The sequence below is a fragment of the Terrapene carolina genome, unplaced genomic scaffold (assembly GCF_002925995.2).
Source record: "Terrapene carolina triunguis isolate 2854851 unplaced genomic scaffold, T_m_triunguis-2.0 Scaffold247, whole genome shotgun sequence".
Lineage (NCBI taxonomy): Eukaryota > Metazoa > Chordata > Testudines > Emydidae > Terrapene > Terrapene triunguis.
Genome location: NW_020664598.1, coordinates 4,729,128 through 4,746,501, shown reverse-complemented (window position 1 = coordinate 4,746,501; position 17,374 = coordinate 4,729,128). Strand labels below are relative to the sequence as shown.

The 17,374-nt window shown below is 43.4% G+C and overlaps 1 protein-coding gene across 2 annotated transcripts in view; it reads right to left on the bottom strand.

Annotated features, from left to right (window-relative positions):
• Positions 1 to 17,374, bottom strand: part of MYH9 (myosin heavy chain 9) — a 70,922-nt gene that overhangs the window by 22,095 nt on the left and 31,453 nt on the right. Inside the window, exons 8-18 of one of the 2 annotated variants that reach the window (XM_029912810.1) lie at positions 16,855 to 16,998; positions 14,663 to 14,758; positions 12,109 to 12,227; positions 10,362 to 10,514; positions 6,062 to 6,235; positions 5,295 to 5,468; positions 4,599 to 4,713; positions 3,484 to 3,546; positions 1,405 to 1,598; positions 768 to 889; positions 199 to 268 (exon numbers count right to left, since the gene is read on the bottom strand). In XM_029912810.1, the coding sequence (XP_029768670.1) occupies positions 199 to 268; positions 768 to 889; positions 1,405 to 1,598; positions 3,484 to 3,546; positions 4,599 to 4,713; positions 5,295 to 5,468; positions 6,062 to 6,235; positions 10,362 to 10,514; positions 12,109 to 12,227; positions 14,663 to 14,758; positions 16,855 to 16,998 (1,424 nt within the window). The remainder of the gene's footprint in view (positions 1 to 198; positions 269 to 767; positions 890 to 1,404; positions 1,599 to 3,483; positions 3,547 to 4,598; positions 4,714 to 5,294; positions 5,469 to 6,061; positions 6,236 to 10,361; positions 10,515 to 12,108; positions 12,228 to 14,662; positions 14,759 to 16,854; positions 16,999 to 17,374) is intronic. The other variant, XM_029912811.1, reaches the window with a different exon arrangement.

Below are 17,374 nucleotides of genomic sequence, written 5' to 3'. Positions count from 1 at the left end.
GGGGCAGGGGTCCCAGAGGGGCTGTCAGGGAACAGCAGGGGTTGGATGGGGCAGGAGTCCCAGGGGGAGGAGGACAGATAGGAGGTGGAGGATAGGCCACAACCCCCTCCCCTAACTGGCCCTCCATACAATTTACGAAACCCGATGCAGCCCTCAAGCCAAAAAGTTTGCCCGCCCCTGGTTTAGGATGCGGCTTACCATCAGCACACAGGCCTGCTTTCCATCCATGAATCCTTTGGGAATTGAATTTGGAGTCAGGATCTCATATCTGCAGGGACAATCTACGTGTTAGACCAGTTTGACAGATGATATAGAAGTTGCACTAGACACTCCGATGAAGAAATCTGGGAGAGAATAATGCCTGTAACATATTCCCATGGAACTATGAATTTGTATAGTTTGTAACTCTAGTGGATTACAGAATACAGTGTTTATGCCCTTTGGTAGTAGTAGATAAAGCCACAGTCTTGGCTGAGGTCTTCTACCCATCATGCCAACTACAGGTTTACCACATAAGTCACAGCTTTTGTTGTGAGAGAAGCAAAGCAGCCCAGATCCAACAGATTACTACAATCTCTAGAGAGACCTCGCTCCCATAACAACAAGTGGCGAACTCCTACGTCACTGCCTTTGATATTTAAGTCCCCTGCCATTTAGAAGCAGGGGCAATCAAATTATGATTAAAACAAAGCGACTCTTACGCACTGAACATGCATTTAAACTGGTATGATTGAGAGGCTACTTTTATGCTCTGATCAGAACTTTACCTTTGTCTGAACTCCTGGAAGACGACTCTATTGGGAAAGCCCTGTCGGCAGATACGGATTCCCTCCAGCACTCCATTACAGCGGAGCTGATCCAGGACTAAATGGGGGTCCAGTTTGCCAGCCTAATGAGGGAAGGCATTTAGAAATGTTATAAAACTTTACCAGAGCTGTAAAGAGAGACTCCTACTCTGCTCATTGAACTCAAAGTGCCCATTCCAGGGGAAGCCATAAGGAAGGCCCTTACACCTTTTTACTATAGAGGAAAACAGAGATCCACCTCCAAAGTTAAGGGAGTTATAGGATTCATTCTTAGTGCCCTAGAACAGTCTGGCTGGTATTTAATGTTACAAAGCCATCTAGAAAGAAAATCATACATCTGAGCTTCAGGCAGGTATTACAAGTGGACTATAATTAAAATGACATCAGAGATTTAAGAGTAACAGAGAGGTAGGTACTACTTCTGCTGTGCAACAAATGCAGTCACCAGGAAAGGAAACTCTTCATACCCCTCTACAAAGCCTTGCAAGTGATCGAAGGCCATAGTTGTGTCCTTCACAACAAGCAGGTTTACCAGTCATCCCCTCACTCCCAAGACACTGCCAGTATTTTGCTAGCCCAGCCAGAGATCGTCTTTCACCTTCTTCTCATGATTGGGGATGATGCAGCGGACAAAGTTGGGGTTGGTGTTCCTCAGGGTAGCCATCAGCTTGGATAGCTGTTCTTTGTAGAGCTGTCCCACTGTTCGGAACATACCCTTCCTGGTTTTAAAGGCTCCTGGCAATGCTGTATCTGACATACCAGCCACCTGATCCAGCCCAACTATACGATCAACTAAAGAAAGCACAGGGAGAGAGTTAGAACTTCCACGATAGTCTGGTAGGTGAGCGTCTGCAAATAATATTTGGGCAGAGCAGGATAAGAGGAGCTGCAGGATCCTTTTTGCTTCTTCTCTACACAGATGTAGAAGTCCTGTCCAGCATTTGTGCAGGAATGGGGCAGGAAGGAAAGAAAGCAGCAGCTCACTACTGGGTCTCTGAGTGATGAATTGTTGTGTGAGATGGACACAACTGACAGTTTAAAAAAAGAGCAGTTGTATTCTGAAGAGCAAACAAAAAATGGCATAATGGATTTTGTGTTTACTACCTCAGATTCCACACCAGGCTTGGTTAGTTTCCAAGTAAAAAGATGGCACTTCTAACAGATTCAACCTGGTCTTTTTCCTTCCTACACAACGACCAGCAACCCTGACACAAATGGAGCTACAAGTTCAGCCAGTAATGTGCACGGTAATAACTCTGCTTGACCTTGCAGGGCTAGCAGTTAGAAAAGCCACATTCTTAACCCATAAACTGAGCAAACATGGAATGGAATCATCACAAACTTGGAACCCCACAATGCCATTATTCGAGTCACTTTTCAGAGGACAAGTACACTAAGTTAGATACGAGAGTGCGCTACACTTCCAACAGCCTTGGTGGAAAAAGTTGTTAGAGATCCTAACAGCTCCCTTTTGTACCACAAACACTGTGCTCCAAGGAATTGAAGAAGCCATTAGACACAGATTAATGGAGTTTCTCCATTTTTGAACAGGGCTATTTTATCAATAGATACTGGCCAAATTTTGGGGGAAGAGGCCAGGAGAAGCTATAGCACTTATCTTCCCAACTTTCCTACCCAATTTCTACCAGCCTGCAAAACTAAGAAACAAATTCCCTAAGCTCCTAATCACATTGGCTTGGTAGCATCATTGCTTCTCTGATCTTCGTTTAGATGCCAGGCAACAGCTATCACCATGTCGGGGGGGGGGGGGGATCACTACAAAAGGATATATTTTACTTGAGCACAACCTTGCTTTGGGGTAAAAAAACCTGTTGGTAAGATGAGACACCCCACAAAGAGGCAGGCTCTGCTATTCAGCTAAGGCAACATTACAATCTGCCACCCCTACAATAGCTGCTAAAAATAGGGTCAAGTCTCTCTAATTAGGGAGAAAAGAAGGCTATGTCTCTGAATGACATCATAGGGAAATCCACAGAAGAGTATCCCAGATTCTGGCTGGAACAATTCTCTTAAAATCTTGATCCCTACAGCCTACATGAAAACAGCAAAAATGACAATCATTTAAGACAGAAGTTTCAGCTAGGAACAGTACATGGGGACTGCTCAACTGCATTCTGTCATTTTTGAATGACTTCTGCAAGCCTGGCGCAGTACAGCATTCACTAGGCAGGCCATTTTCCATGCAGAACAAGTCACATGAGACTTAGTCTCTAAGTCATTCTCAAATGGTTAGCAGCTGAAGTCAAATCATTCCACTGGAGTACTATTCAGTGGAAGTTCTGTTTTTATAGGTACCATCTCAGAAACCATCCCTCAAAATCCTGCACTGAAATGCAGCATCACTGGTCTGTATTCAAACAGATGATGGAAATGTTTGCTTTTTGGCTATTCCTAGGTTTCCTTTCTAACTGTTCCTATGCAGGTCTTAGGAGTGCATGGACAGCATATGGATGTGCCTGCATTTTCAAGTATCTCACTGCAAAGTATGAGCTTTGCTTTTGTTTTTCAAGTCCAAGAGGGGTTACTAGCACGAAGCAAAGGGACTGAACAAAGAGAGAAGCAGGAGTGGCAAAGGGACAGAAGAATTAACGGAAGCATTTCTTGCATGGCTCTAGGATGCGTTACACACGACACGACAGCCGGTTTTCTCAGTCACCTGGTTCTAGATGAAGAATAGGAAAGTGTTGATAGAAATAGGCTCTCTGAACGTTCTGCATCTCTGCAACAGACAGAGACGTCAAAGAAAACCCAAGGAAAAAAAGCGATAGTAACAGTAAGAGTCAAAAGCAACAAACACATCCAAAGAGGAAAGAGTAAAACACCTAATGACACTGCAGCAAGAACACACTAGTGACAGAATTAACTATATCGTTTCACCCTCTGAGATGTCATGCTTGAATGCTGTAGCTACTAGCTACATACTGGTAGATTCAGATTTGAGCCTGGGATTCCTTGGTTAGAGAAGTAGCTGCAGTGCATGCACCAGGCTATAGGCCAATGAATGTCAACCCCTCATTTCAGCTAGAGGGGATATTTCTCTTGTGCAGTATTGTTGCCTAAGCGAAGCAAGCAGATAGCAAGTTCCAGATTAGAGCCCTGCAGTGGGACTGGGATCCCCTGGGTCCCGCTGCCATAATAGTGGGAGCAGGTAAAACACACTTTGTTGTAGGCGGGATTGGATGGGCCAAAAATATACCCCCACCCCCAAACAAGACAAAAAAAGACAAGACTACGGTAAATACTAAATCTCTAGTCAGTGTGTCAAATAGAATTTCAGCAATGTAAAGCAAGTTTCTTTTTTTTAAAAAACATTTTAATACTTAAATTTAAGCGAGGGATAGAAAGATTTGATGTCCATTATAAAAGGAGTTAAAGTATTTTTACATGGTTTAAGCAAGATATTTTACTCTTTTAGTGGTAAAAAACTCTGAATTCTATTATATATATTAACCAACTTTTTTTGTTTGGTTTTTAGTAGCATGGGGGAATCTGTCTCTCTTGCAGGAGCTAAGGTTTTTGTGGGTAGGAGCAGGATAAAAATGCAAGAAACATTGCAGGAGCGGATGGGAGGGAGTATTGCGCGTCAGAATAAAAAAAAAAAAAAAAAAAGTCCCACGCAGGGCTTAATTCCAGATCATGCTGATCTCTGTTCTCATTCTAAGGGGGAAAAGCAGCACATCTTGTTATAGAATTTTTATCAGATACCAAATTATGTTAAATGTCAATTCTTCTAGTAAAAACTGCCAACAGGAAAGAGTTTTAATCACATACCATCTTTCCACAGCTCAGACACAAACTTGTCTGAGGACTGGTGGAGAAGAGTAGCAATGTTATCGTTCAGAGGATCCATGTTCTTCATCAGCCACTCATCTGCTTTGTAATCCACCTAAGGAAAGAATCATGTTAGTCACCAAGAAATTGACTGAGGGTTTCCAAAAGTGCAGGATCTAGGAGGACCCTGCACAAGTCTAAAAACCAACATTAAGGATGTGGTTAATAGACATTGTTTGTGGGTCTGACCCTCTACTCCCCACTCTGCCTGCTCTATCTAGTGAGCACACCTGCAGAATGCAGTTGAACAGTTGCTATAGTATGTGTTGTTAAGAGCTAGGAGTGAGGCTGCAATACCAGTATGCACCACCTTGGGAGTGTCACTCAACAGCAGTGGAGGATCACTCGAATATTTGTTCACCAAGAGTCAACAAGTTGAGTTAGGTCATCTTAGTCTCAGTTTGGAGTTTGAGTCTTGCAATGTTTACACCTACTGTTTTGTAGGCAAGTCCTCCTAGCCCACAAGGTGGATGCATTTGGTAGGGTCATCTGGGTCAGGTACCTGAGTAATTATAGAAACTTCTTTCATTGGCACGTGAAGCATCAGAATTCTAAGAACAGCTAGATCTAGTTACATTTGTGAAGAATCCAGCAGCATGTTCTGGATTCACTCCACACAGCAGCCATGAGTCTTACCTTGCCAGCATAGTGCATAATGCAGAAGTCAGCTTTGTCTTTCAGCTGTTTTGGCTTCTGGAATTTGGAGTGGTTGCCTTGTTCCTGCACCACCTTTTCCACAAAGCTTTTGTCAGTCGCTTTTGGGAACCAGCACTCTTCATCCAGCAAAGCCAATATACCAGGGGGCCCCGCCTAAAACAAGGAATATACCAGAACATCTCAATAAAGACACAAATCAGCCCTACGCTACTGCCAACATTTAAACACTTTGAAAGAAAAATACCCAACCACCAAAAGCAGCTGTATTAAAATTAGATTCCCAACAATACAGAAATGGCTAATCACAGAATATCACCTGTGATTCCCCAGTTGGATTCTGGAGTGTTCCTTTCACTAGTAAGACCCCTAAACGAAACTAGGATTGTCTAGGGAGCCAGCCTTAGGTGACAGGATGCTTTTTAAAGGGAAAAAGGAAAGCTACTTGGCCACTCTCCTTACAAGCGTAGACAAAGGACATTAAAATACAGAAGGTCATTGCAGGGGATTTCACAATGCACATTAATTTAGGAATGGGTACTGGTACATCTGATCAGCATTATATTATTTGGAAGTAAGATGGAAAGAAGTGCCCATGTTCACATCTAAGTAAAATCACTTGCTTAGATAAAGGATTGCAGGAACTGGAAAGCCAGTCCCCAGCCTGTCCATGATAGCATAGAAGGCAAAAAGCATGTAATGCAGCCTCTGCTTGCTGCTCAGAAAGGGTGTGCAAATTGTTTTTTTACCGGCTTTTCTATGAGCTCGATGCAGGGCTGTAGGTCCAGGCCAAAATCAATGAAGTTCCATTCTATGCCCTCCCGTTGGTACTCCTCTTGTTCCAGAATGAACATGGTATGATTGAAGAGCTGCTGCAACTTCTCGTTTGTGTAGTTAATACACAGCTGTTCAAATGAGTTCAGCTAATAGGGAGAAAAAGGGGAGAAGTTAGAGGGGGACTCAACTTGAATGGTCACCTTTGTTAGAAGATTTACTTACTATTTTTCTACCACCACTTAGGATCACTTCTATAACAGATTAGTTTGACAAAAAATGTTCTGTGTACGCTGTACATCTGGTAGCACTACATCAATCACTTTCAGTTATACAAGAGCGTCACTTATACACTCTACAATACAGCAGAAGAGTTGAGAAACTGCAGCAATCTGGGACAAGGAAGGTCTCCCCTTTTCCCACAACCTCAAAGTTGGGAGCTCCCTTAATAGATCTGGGGAACAATGGGAGCCCAGACCCTTCTCTCCTCTCCTGACCCTCCCCACCAAGTTTTTGCTCAAGGAGCAACGGGAACCTGGGGAAGCATGGGGTGACACGGGAGAGGGTATTTTTCACCCTCTAGAGACTTCTGTAGGTCCAAGGAAGAAGTTCTGGAGTTGGGATGCCTTACCTGCATGCTGCTGAACAGGCTGACAGGCAGGAATGCACATAGGCCACAAAATGTCTGATGTTTGCATCTGACCCACTCTCCCTTGCTTCTAAGAATATTTTTAGAAGCACTTAATAGAATCCAAGGCCAGAAGTGATGTAAGAACGGCCATACTGGGTCAGACCATCTAAACCAGTATCCTGTCTTCTGACAGTGGCCTGGTGTTTCAGAGGGAATGGGTAGAACAGGGAATCATCAAGCGATCCATCCTCTGTCGCCCATTCACAGCTTCTGGCAAACAGAGGCTAAGGACACCATCCCTGCCCATCCTGGCAAAGAGCCATTGATGGACCTATCCTCCATGAACTTATCTAGTTCTTTCTTGAACCCTGTTATAGTCTTGGCCTTCACAACATCCTCTGGTAAAGAGTTCCACAGGTTGACTGCGCATTGTGTGAAGAAATACTTCCTTTTGTTTTAAACCTGCTGCCTATTAATTTCATTTGATGACCACTAGTTCTTGTATTATGAGGCGTAAACAACATGTCCTTATTTACTTTCTCCACACCAGTCATGATTTTATAGACCTCTATCATATTCCCCCCCCGCCCCCATCATCTCTTTTCCAATCTGAAAAGTCCCAGTCTTATTAATCTTTCTTCATATGGAACTTGTTCCATACCCCTAATTATTTTTGTTGACCTTTTCTGTACCCTTCCCAATTCCAATACATCCTTTCTGAGATGGGGCGACCAGATCTGCATGCAGTATGCAAGATGTGGATATACTATGGATTTATATAGAGGCAATATATTTTTTTCTCTTATTATCTATCCCTTTGCTAATGATTCCCAACATTGTTAGCTTTTTTGACTGCCGCTGCACACTGAGCAGATGTTTTCAGAGAACTAGCCGCAGTGACTCCAAGATCTCTTTCTTGGGTGGTAATAGCTAATTTAGACGTCATCATTTTAGATTATATGTATAGTGGGGATTGTTTTCCGTTTTCCAATATGCATTACTTTACATTTATCAACATTGAATTTCATCTGCCATTTTGTTGCCCAGTCACCCAGCTTTGTAAGATCCCTTTGTAACTCTTCACAGTCTGCTTTGGACTTAACTATCTTGAGGAGTTTTGTATCATCCGCAAATTTTGCCACTTCATTGTTTACCCCTTTTTCCAGATCATTTATGAATATGTTGAACCCTGGTGGACACCATTATTTACCTCTCTCCATTCTGAAAACTGACCATTTATTCCTACCCTTTGTTTCCTACCTTTTATCCAGTTCCTGATCTATGAGAGGACCTTCCCTCTTATCCCATGAAAGCTTACTTTGAATAAGAGCCTTTGGTCAGGGACCTCGTCAAAGGCTTTCTGAAAACCTAAGTACATTATATCCACTGGATCACCCTTGTCCACATGCTTATTCATCCTCTCAAAGAATTCTAGTAGATCGGTGAAGCATGATTCCCTTTACAAAAAACATGTTGACCCTTTCCCAACAAATCGGGTTCATCTATGTGGCTCATAATTCTGTTTTTTACTATAGTTTCAACCAATTTGCCTGGAACTGAAGATAAGCTTACCGCCTGTAATTGTCAAGAGCACCTCTGGAGCCTTTTTTAAAAAGTCATGTCTCATTAGCTATCCTCCAGTCATCTGGTACAGAAGCTGATTTAAAGGATAGGTTATATACTACAGTTCTTCAATTTCACATTTGAGTTCCTTCAGAACTCTTGGGTGAATACTATCTCATACGGGTGACTTGTATTTACTGTTTAATTTACCAATTTGTTCCAAAACCTCTAATGACATCAATCTGGGACAGTTCCTCAGATCTGTCAACTAAAAACGAACATCTCAGGTTTGGGAATCTCCCTAAGAATTAATTTAGTTTCTCCAAAATGGCCTTATCTTCCTTGAGTGCTCCTTTAGCATCTCGATTGTCCAGTGGCCCCCACGGGTTGTTTAGCAGGCTTCCAGCTTCTGGTGTACTTACATTTTTGCTGTTATTTTTTTGAGTGTTTGGCTAGCTGTTCTTAGAATTCATTTTTGACCTTCCTAATTATATTTTTACACGTCACTTGCCAGAGTTCATGCTCCTTTCTATTTTCCTCAATAGGATTTAACTTCCACTTTTTAAAGGATTTTTTTTTGCCTCTAACTGCTTTTTACTTTGTTGTTTAGCCATAATGGCACTTTTTTGGTCCTCTTACTATGTTTTTTTAATTTGGGGTACACATTTAAATTGAGCCTCTATTTTGGTGTCTTGAAAAAGTTTCCATGCAGCTTGCAGGGATTTCACTTTTGGCACCGTACCTTTTAATTTCTGTTTAACTAACTTCCTCATTTTTGTGTAGTTCCCTTTCTGAAATTAAATGCTACCATGATGAGCTGCTTTGGTGTTCCCTCCCACATCAGGATGTTAAATTTTATTATGTTATGGTCACTATTACCAAGCAATTCAGCTATATTCACCTCTTGGACCAGATCCTGTGCTCTACTTAGGACTAAATCAAGAACTGCATCTCCTCTTATGGGTTCCAGCATTAGCTGCTCCAAGAAGCAGTTATTTAAGGTGTCAAGAAACGATCTCTGTATCCCATCCTGAGGTGCCATGTACGCAGTCAACATGGGGATAGTTGAAATCCCTCATTATTATTGAGTTTTTTATTTTTATAGCCTCTCATCTCCCTGAGCATTTCAGTCACTATCACCATCCTGGTCAGGTGGTTGATAGTAGATCCCTATTGCTATATTCTTATTAGTCAAGCATGGAATTACTATCCATAGAGATTCAGAGGAGGGATAGCTCAGTGCTTTGAGCATTGGCCTGCTAAACCCAGGGTTGTGAGTTCAATCTTTGAGGGGGCCATTTACGGATCTGGGGCAAAAATCTGTCAGGGGATTGGTTCTGCTTTGAGCAGGGGGTTGGACTAGGTGACCTCTTGAGGTCCCTTCCAACCCTGATATTCTATGATTCACAGTTTGGTTCATTTACGATTTTTACTCATTTGATTCTATACTTTCTTTCACATATAGTGTCACTCCCCCACCAGCACAACCTTCCGATATATTTTGTATCCTGGTATTACTGTGTCCCACTGGTTATTCTTGTTCCATCATTGTATTCATCCAGTCTGACCTCCTGTATAACACAGACAATAGAACTTCCCAAAATTCCTAAAGCATATCTTTTGGAAAAACTTCAACAGATCCTCCTTTAGTGTTCTGAAACATTTTTAGTCAATTTCAAAACATTCAAGTTGACAGTGGCCCTTAAATTCCACATTGCAAGAGAGAGACACCAAAAGTCATTAAACTTCAGCCTAAAGCTAACGAACATTTGGACTCTGATCTATGGGAGGAAATCTAGAGATACAGAACCATACAGATGGTTACTGCAGTATCCACAATACACACTCCAGAAAGGAGAGCCTCAGAACATACTACAGATAATTTAAATATTTGCAACAAATTTGAAATAACACCTAGAAACTGCCCAGTTAGTGGGGCAGTGCAGTTCCCCACTAAGAAAGTCCAGTTCAGTCTTAAAAAGGGGCTAATCTGTTTCTCCCCAGACCTCAGTGATATTCTGCCAGGGAGCAAGGGCGCAGGAACATGCTGCATTGTATGCAGGAATAGAATACCTCCTTACTTCAAAAATCTCAAAGCCGGCAATGTCAAGGATTCCAATGAAGGATGCCCCCTGTCTTTTGGTCTTATCCAGGGCCTTGTTGATGCGCATCACCAGCCAACGGAACATACGTTCATAAGTGGCTTTGGCCAGTGCCTCGATGGCAAAGTCAGCCTGAGTAGGAAGGAAACAAAAACAAGAGTTATATTGTAATCCAAAACTGAATAGCTCAGGAATCTGGCATATTGGAGACTCAGGTTGGAGTCAGTGGCTTGACTGGCTTAGTGAATGAGTCAGTCATTTTGCAGACTCTTCCAGATGAAAAGGAGGGACTCAGTAATGAATGGAGGACTTGTCATACTGGATCAGATTCAAAGAAGTCCCAATTCCAGCGTCTTGCCTCTGGCAGGAGCCAATACCAGGTACTCCAAAGGGGAAATTCTGTCTAGTCCTCTCATAAAGGTCAATGGCTGTACCATGGTGACTTTTCAGGGTTCCATAAGGGAACCATAGGTATTTGTGGAGTCTGGGGCTTGTTTTCTCAATGCCTCACTTCCTGGAAGGTCAAGTTCCCGCATCAGAGGAAGAGAGTTGTATACTGAAATGGGAGGGCAGTCAAGGATGATTTATAGAATCTGACTGGTATCCTTCCTTCCCATCACCCCACTTCTAAAGAGGGTATTTGTATAGCACCCAGAGACCACACTGAAGTGTTCATCACAGGACAAGTTGAGAAGTGAAAATACACAGACTGCAGGCCTGAGAGCCCTTTGGCAGGAGGCAGCCAGTTGCCACATATAGCCAAGATAAAGGCCTAGCATGGTCTGCTCCATTTTACAACTAAATTTCTGCACTCAGGGATGCCACAGGGCATTTGTCAACACTGAGGGTGAGTATGAGCATCACTATCTTTGCACCTAATGTGTAGGAAATGCCATGTTACAGCTGACTGGCCCTTTACTGGGCTAGGGAACAGATAGCTCCATTTAATTGTTACCCCTTGGCCCCTTCCCAGCTGGGTGCATCTATAAAGGCCTGAGAGAACTCATCTGGGAGAGAGGAGCTGCAGAAGGGTAGCTGACTCCTCTAGTAGGCTCTGGAAAAGGATAACTCTCAGATAGACACCCTGGAGGGGGACTGAGGATAGTTGCAGGAGGAAAGCTGGCTTGCTCCTATGACTGGTCCTGGAAGAGGGAGCAAGCCCTGAGAATCAGAGCTCTGCAGGAGAATGGGAAAGAACTGAGCCCAGGAGGGCACAAGACCCTTTTTGTTTATGTTGCACTTGGGACTATCACCTACATGGGTTACCGGTGCCTTGCCAGGTGATGCAGAGAGACGACTGCCAGGGAGTTTCCCCAGGGGGAAACTGGGGCAGGGTGAACAGTGCCATGGCAGGCCACAAGGAGTTACCCCAGAGGCTGACTGGCATGTGCCAGCTTTGGATAAGACGCTGAGAGCCCTGAAGGGAATTCACTCCCTAGAGACAGCCAACTGCCATTTTCACATTTCCTTATCACAGGTTGCACAGTCAATATACATGGGAAATAAGAGCTACCTCACTCTGCACCACCACACAACCTTCTATATATATATTGTAGATCACTGGAGCAAATACTAAAGCAGTTTCCACACTCCATTGCTTACATATCTCATTGCAATTATCTGAGTCAATTAAGATGCTATCTGAGGCTATGGAAGTCTTTAGTGCATATGTTAATCTTAGTGCTATGTTACTACAAGGGCTCACTTACTTCTGCAGAACACATACCTGCTCTTTAGTCTGAGCTTTCTGGACGTAGTCTCGTCCCACCTTGATACGAGGGGTTAGGATTCCCCTGGTGAAGTCGGTCACATTGATACCCAAAAGGTGGGATACTTTCTGAGCAGCTAGAAAGGAGAAGAGGAAGCAAAGAGATGTTCACCTTAAGATTAATGCTCCTTTTGCTTCACAGGGAAATGACAAAAGGAGAAAGATATTCCTGGCAATCTATCTCTTAGAGAGTCAAATACCAGCAATGAATAGCTCTTAACTGAACAGGTTAATGAGACAATCAAAGAAGAGATCTAAAAACACTGGAGTGTGTTAAATTGCTTCAGGAAACACAAGAGTAAATTTTAGGTGATACTACAGGACCACTGGCCTAGTAGCACCATCAAATTAACTAACTGCACTAGGGTTACCATATTTAAGGTTTTAAAAAAAGAGGAACTCCACAGGGCCCTGGCCCCGCCCCTTCCCCAAAGTCCCCGCCCCAACTCCGCCCCCTCCCGAGCGCCCCGCATTCCCCCTCCTCCTCCCTCCCAGCCACGCGAAAAGGGCTGCCCGAGCGCTACCGGCTTCACTGTTTGCCGGGCAGCCCCCAGACCCGCTGCGCCCCCGGCCAGGGACTTCCCCTCCCGGGCTCCGGGGGCGCAGGATCCGGAGGCATGGCAGCTGCCCGAAGCCGGTAGCGCTTGGGCAGCTCGGCTCTTACAGAGCTGAGGAGTCAGGGAGCACAGCAGCCACCGGAGCCCGCTCTAAGGTAAGCCAGGGATGCCGGAAGCTGGGAGTATTTTTCCCGGACATGTTCGGCTTTTTGGAAATTCCCCCCGGACGGAGGTTTGATTACCAAAAAGCCGGACATGTCTGGGAAAAACCAGACGTATGGTAACCCTACCTGCACCCATTTTGAGGATGCATCCAAGTAGCTGAAATATATAAAAGGAATCCCAGCTAATCAGTCTATCTGCACTGGCTGAATGGCCTCTTCAGATAACTGTAATCAGTGTAAGAACGTTTCACATCTGATATGAGACTGTCCCCTCTCCTCTCTGGAGGGAAACCATTTGAAGTGGATTTGCTAAATCGTGACATAATGGTTGAAGGTATAATCCAAAAGCCATTTTTATGGTCCTCAGCAGCCTCCTATCTACTGGCCTCTTACTACAATTCATCGATTCCAAGTCCAGAATTATGATCATGTAGTCCAATGTCCCGAGTAACACCGGCCACAGAACTTCCCAAAATAATTCTTAAAATTTTCTTTTAAAAAAACAAAAAACACACCACATCCCATCTTGATTTAAAAGTGGTCAGTGATGGAGAATCACCATAACCCTTGCTAAATTGTTCAAATGGTTAATTACTCTATTAAATTATGCCTTATTTCAAGTCTGAATTTGTCTAGCTTCAACCTTCAGCCATTGGATTATATTGTACCATTCTTGCTAGTTTGAAGAACCCATTATTAAATATTTGTTCACCAGGTAGTTACTTACAGACAGTAATCAAGTCACTTGTTAACCTTATCTTTGTTAAGCTAAATAGACGGAGCTCCTTGAATCTATTGCTCTAATGCATGTTTTCTAATCCTTTAAATTATTCTCCTGGCTCTTCTCTGAACCCTCTCCAATTTATCAACATCCTCCTAGAATTGTACAGTATTCCAGTAGTGGTTGCAAATACAGAGGTAAAATAACCTCCCTACTCCTACTCTAGATTCCCATTTATGCATCCTAGGATCACATCAGCCCTTTTGGCCATAGCATCACACTGGGAACTCATGTTCAGCTGATTATTTACCACGCACCCCAAATCTTGTTCAAAGTCACTGTTTCCCAGGATAGAGCCCCCCCACCTGTAAGTACGGCCTGCATTCTTTGGTTTACCAATCCAGATTGCTCTATCAGTGAAATGTCTGCATTATTTACCACTCCCTTAATTTTGGGGTCACATGCAAACTATCAGTGATGACTGTGTGTTTTCTTCTAAGTCATTGACAAAAGTTTTAAGTACTGTGGAGTCAAGAACAGATGCCTGTGGGACACCACTAGAAAATGCACCCACTTGTACCCTTTTTAAATGGGGCAATGGAGAGAAGTCTCCCAAGCATGCACCAACAGGGTGCTAATTACACCTATTTAGAGAGAACACTTAGCTAAGGTAAATGTATCATTTATCCATCACCGATCTGCCCACTCAAGCCTTATCAAGCAGTATTTTAACTGAAACAGACTACTGAAGGGATATTTCTTAAATCCTTTGAGCAAGGCGCATGATTTAGGCTGAGAATAGGTTTTATAGGTGTTCTCATACATCTGACCACAGCTGAACACACTCAGGTCACATGGCAATAGTATAACAGTTTCAACTAGTTACCATGTTCACTTCCTGTCTAACACCACAAGAACACTGCCACATTCCTGCCCAAAGGTGGCTGCAGTTCAGCACTGAATAAAATGATTTGTACATTTATGTTTTGTTAAAGAACTTTATTAAATATGATCCCTTATCCCATGCTCTCGTAGGAAGAAGTATTGGTTGTTTTTGTGGGATTGGTTACCTGTATTGTCTGGCATAGAGGCTTGGTCTGTGTTGCGCTCTTTCTTGAAGACTATGTTGCCAAGCTGAAGAACACCCGAGATCACTCTCAGCAGACCTTTTATAGAGCAAAGGAAGGTCAGATTTAGAAAATTAAAATTGCATATTAGCAATACATGTAAGGAAGGTATGAGCAGCATGCACTGACTTTTTTCCTGTTCACCTCAGGCATCAGATTAAGAGGATGAAAGTTTCCATTGTGTAACAGTAATCATTGAAAGGGCAAAGCCACGCCAGTATTAGGGTGTGAGCCAGTTAAGGTTGGGCAGATCTTTGTTCTTTTCATCCAGCACACTTTCACCTCCCTGGCACAAGTGTTATAAAGTCTCCATTTGTTGGAACATATGTAGCGTGGCAGACTGCAGGTATCAGGATATCCACTGAAGCACCTGTACCACTGCAAACAACATACTGAAGCACCCCGCTTAGCCCTTTCAAGAATCAGCATCAGATGCTAGAACGGAGAGGGAGAATTTTCAATACTGAATATTGAAAAAAGTGTTGATCTGATGCCATCTTCATCTCAAGTCTCACTGAACAGCAAGTCTGTTAGTAGCTAACTATTTATACCACTAACTGGTCACTCTACTTCCTCTTCAAGTGGTCTCCCCCTCTACCTACTATAGCACTAGATAGTTTACAGGATCTCTGGCCCACATGTCCACAGTGAACAAAGCCTCCACAGATATTTCAGGACCGGCAGGAAAGAAGCACACATGCACGCATTGACATGACATGAAATCTGACAGCCCAATGACTGGATCTGGAGACCTGGCTTTCAAACAGAAAGCTTATTTTTATATTGTCTCATCTAAAAAGATGGTTAGAGTGTTTAGACTTTGGATTCAAACCAAATAAATGTACTGTTCAACCAGCTGCCATATGTATGTTTCTCATAAGCCTAAAAGAACATTTAACATTTCACACCCGGAACAGAGAGGAAATGGCATTCCATGCATCTCTGCAAATGAGCTACTGGAACCACTTCCATTTGCCAGTAAAGATATGCCCTTCAGCATAATTTAAAAAGCGGACATCAGGTCTCTTTGGCCACACATTAGGTTGCCAAATCCCTAACTAGACCTCAATGCAGAGATGTCTTTTCACCCACACATTGGTTCCAGCCTCCTTGACTGATTCAGGAACTAGAGGAGGACTTAGTCGAAGATGAACAAAGGATACTAAATTGAGATGTTTGACACTCTAGAGAGAAGACAAAAATAACTGAGTTTTGGCCAGTCTTAGAAAGTAGATGAAGGAAACGGTACCTTAGAAAGGCCTATCACTATGTATCTAGATGTTGGACAATATTACTTTCTGGTTAGCAAGCTGCGCAGTAAGCTGCAGAGAGGTACATTGCTTTGTGCCACTGTTCACAACTAAGGCCTGGTCCACACTACCCCCCCACTTCGGACTAAGGTACGCAAATTCAGCTACGTTAATAACGTAGCTGAATTCGAAGTACCTTAGTCCGAACTTACCGCGGGTCCAGACGCGGCAGGAAGGCTCCCCCGTCGATGCCACGTACTCCTCTTGCTGAGCTGGAGTACCGGTGTCGATGGCGAGCACTTCCGGGATCGATTTATCGCGTCTAGACAAGACGCGATAAATTGATCCCAGAACATCGATTGCCTGCCATCGGACCCGGAGGTAAGTGTAGACGTACCCTAAGCAACTCCAATCATTGGTGGAGTAGATACCCCTATGGCTATGGGCCCAAGTTGAGAAATCTAGAGTGAACAAGTGTCTTGTTGTACATACCATAGAAGGCCAAGTCTTGCCCCTGGCAGACTGCAGAGTAGAGGAAATTCTAGAGATAACACCATGAAAGGCACCCACGTGAGAACCGAATGAGGACTTTACAGGTAAGCACTATGTATAGCACTCCAACAGATTGGGAACAAGCCTGGGACATGGCAGTTTGTGTACAGTGACCTGCTGCATTCTGCATTAGCTGAAGCTATGCTGGTGAATTTTGAGATGGGCCACTCCCATACCACCACCAGCCAGCTTGCTTCTCAGATACCACTAATTGACTTGTGTAACTGGTATACTAGAGGCTGCCTTCCCCTCATGTGTTTTGAATATGTTCAGACTGTTCCATTCTTTTTAATCCTTTCCCATGCATTTCCAAGCCCTTCATAGGATCCATACCTATCTGCTCATCATCTGGGATGCTCATGATTTTCATTGCCTCCAGGGTCTCCTGAAACATATCCTTGTCTTGCTGACCCGGGATCGTAACATGCCCATTTGAAAGGAATCTGTACTTGTTGTAAGGCTCCAACAGCAGATCAGCTTAAGGGGGAGGAAAGGACAAGGAATTATTGTAGCCTTCATTATAGGTAACAAGCTAGCATTCTTTTAGGCAGTTGCAAATGTATGCGTTCCCAGGTCTACCAAAATGAATTACCTCCTTTGTACAAGCTTCTAAGAAAGTCAGTTATAACCACCTGAAGTCTTGATTTTAACGATTTCATTTGCCAGTTCCAGCTTTTTTAAAAAACACTTCCAACCATCTCCCCCCGACCCCGCCAAACCATCAGCACAGAAGTCAAGAATACCCAGCAGAGACAAAGACAAGACAGCTTTTGTTTTTCTGGCCTCTTTTACTAAAGCAGCAGTCCCCAAACTTTGGCAGGTCATGCCCCCCTTACCTCTGTGCATGCCCCTC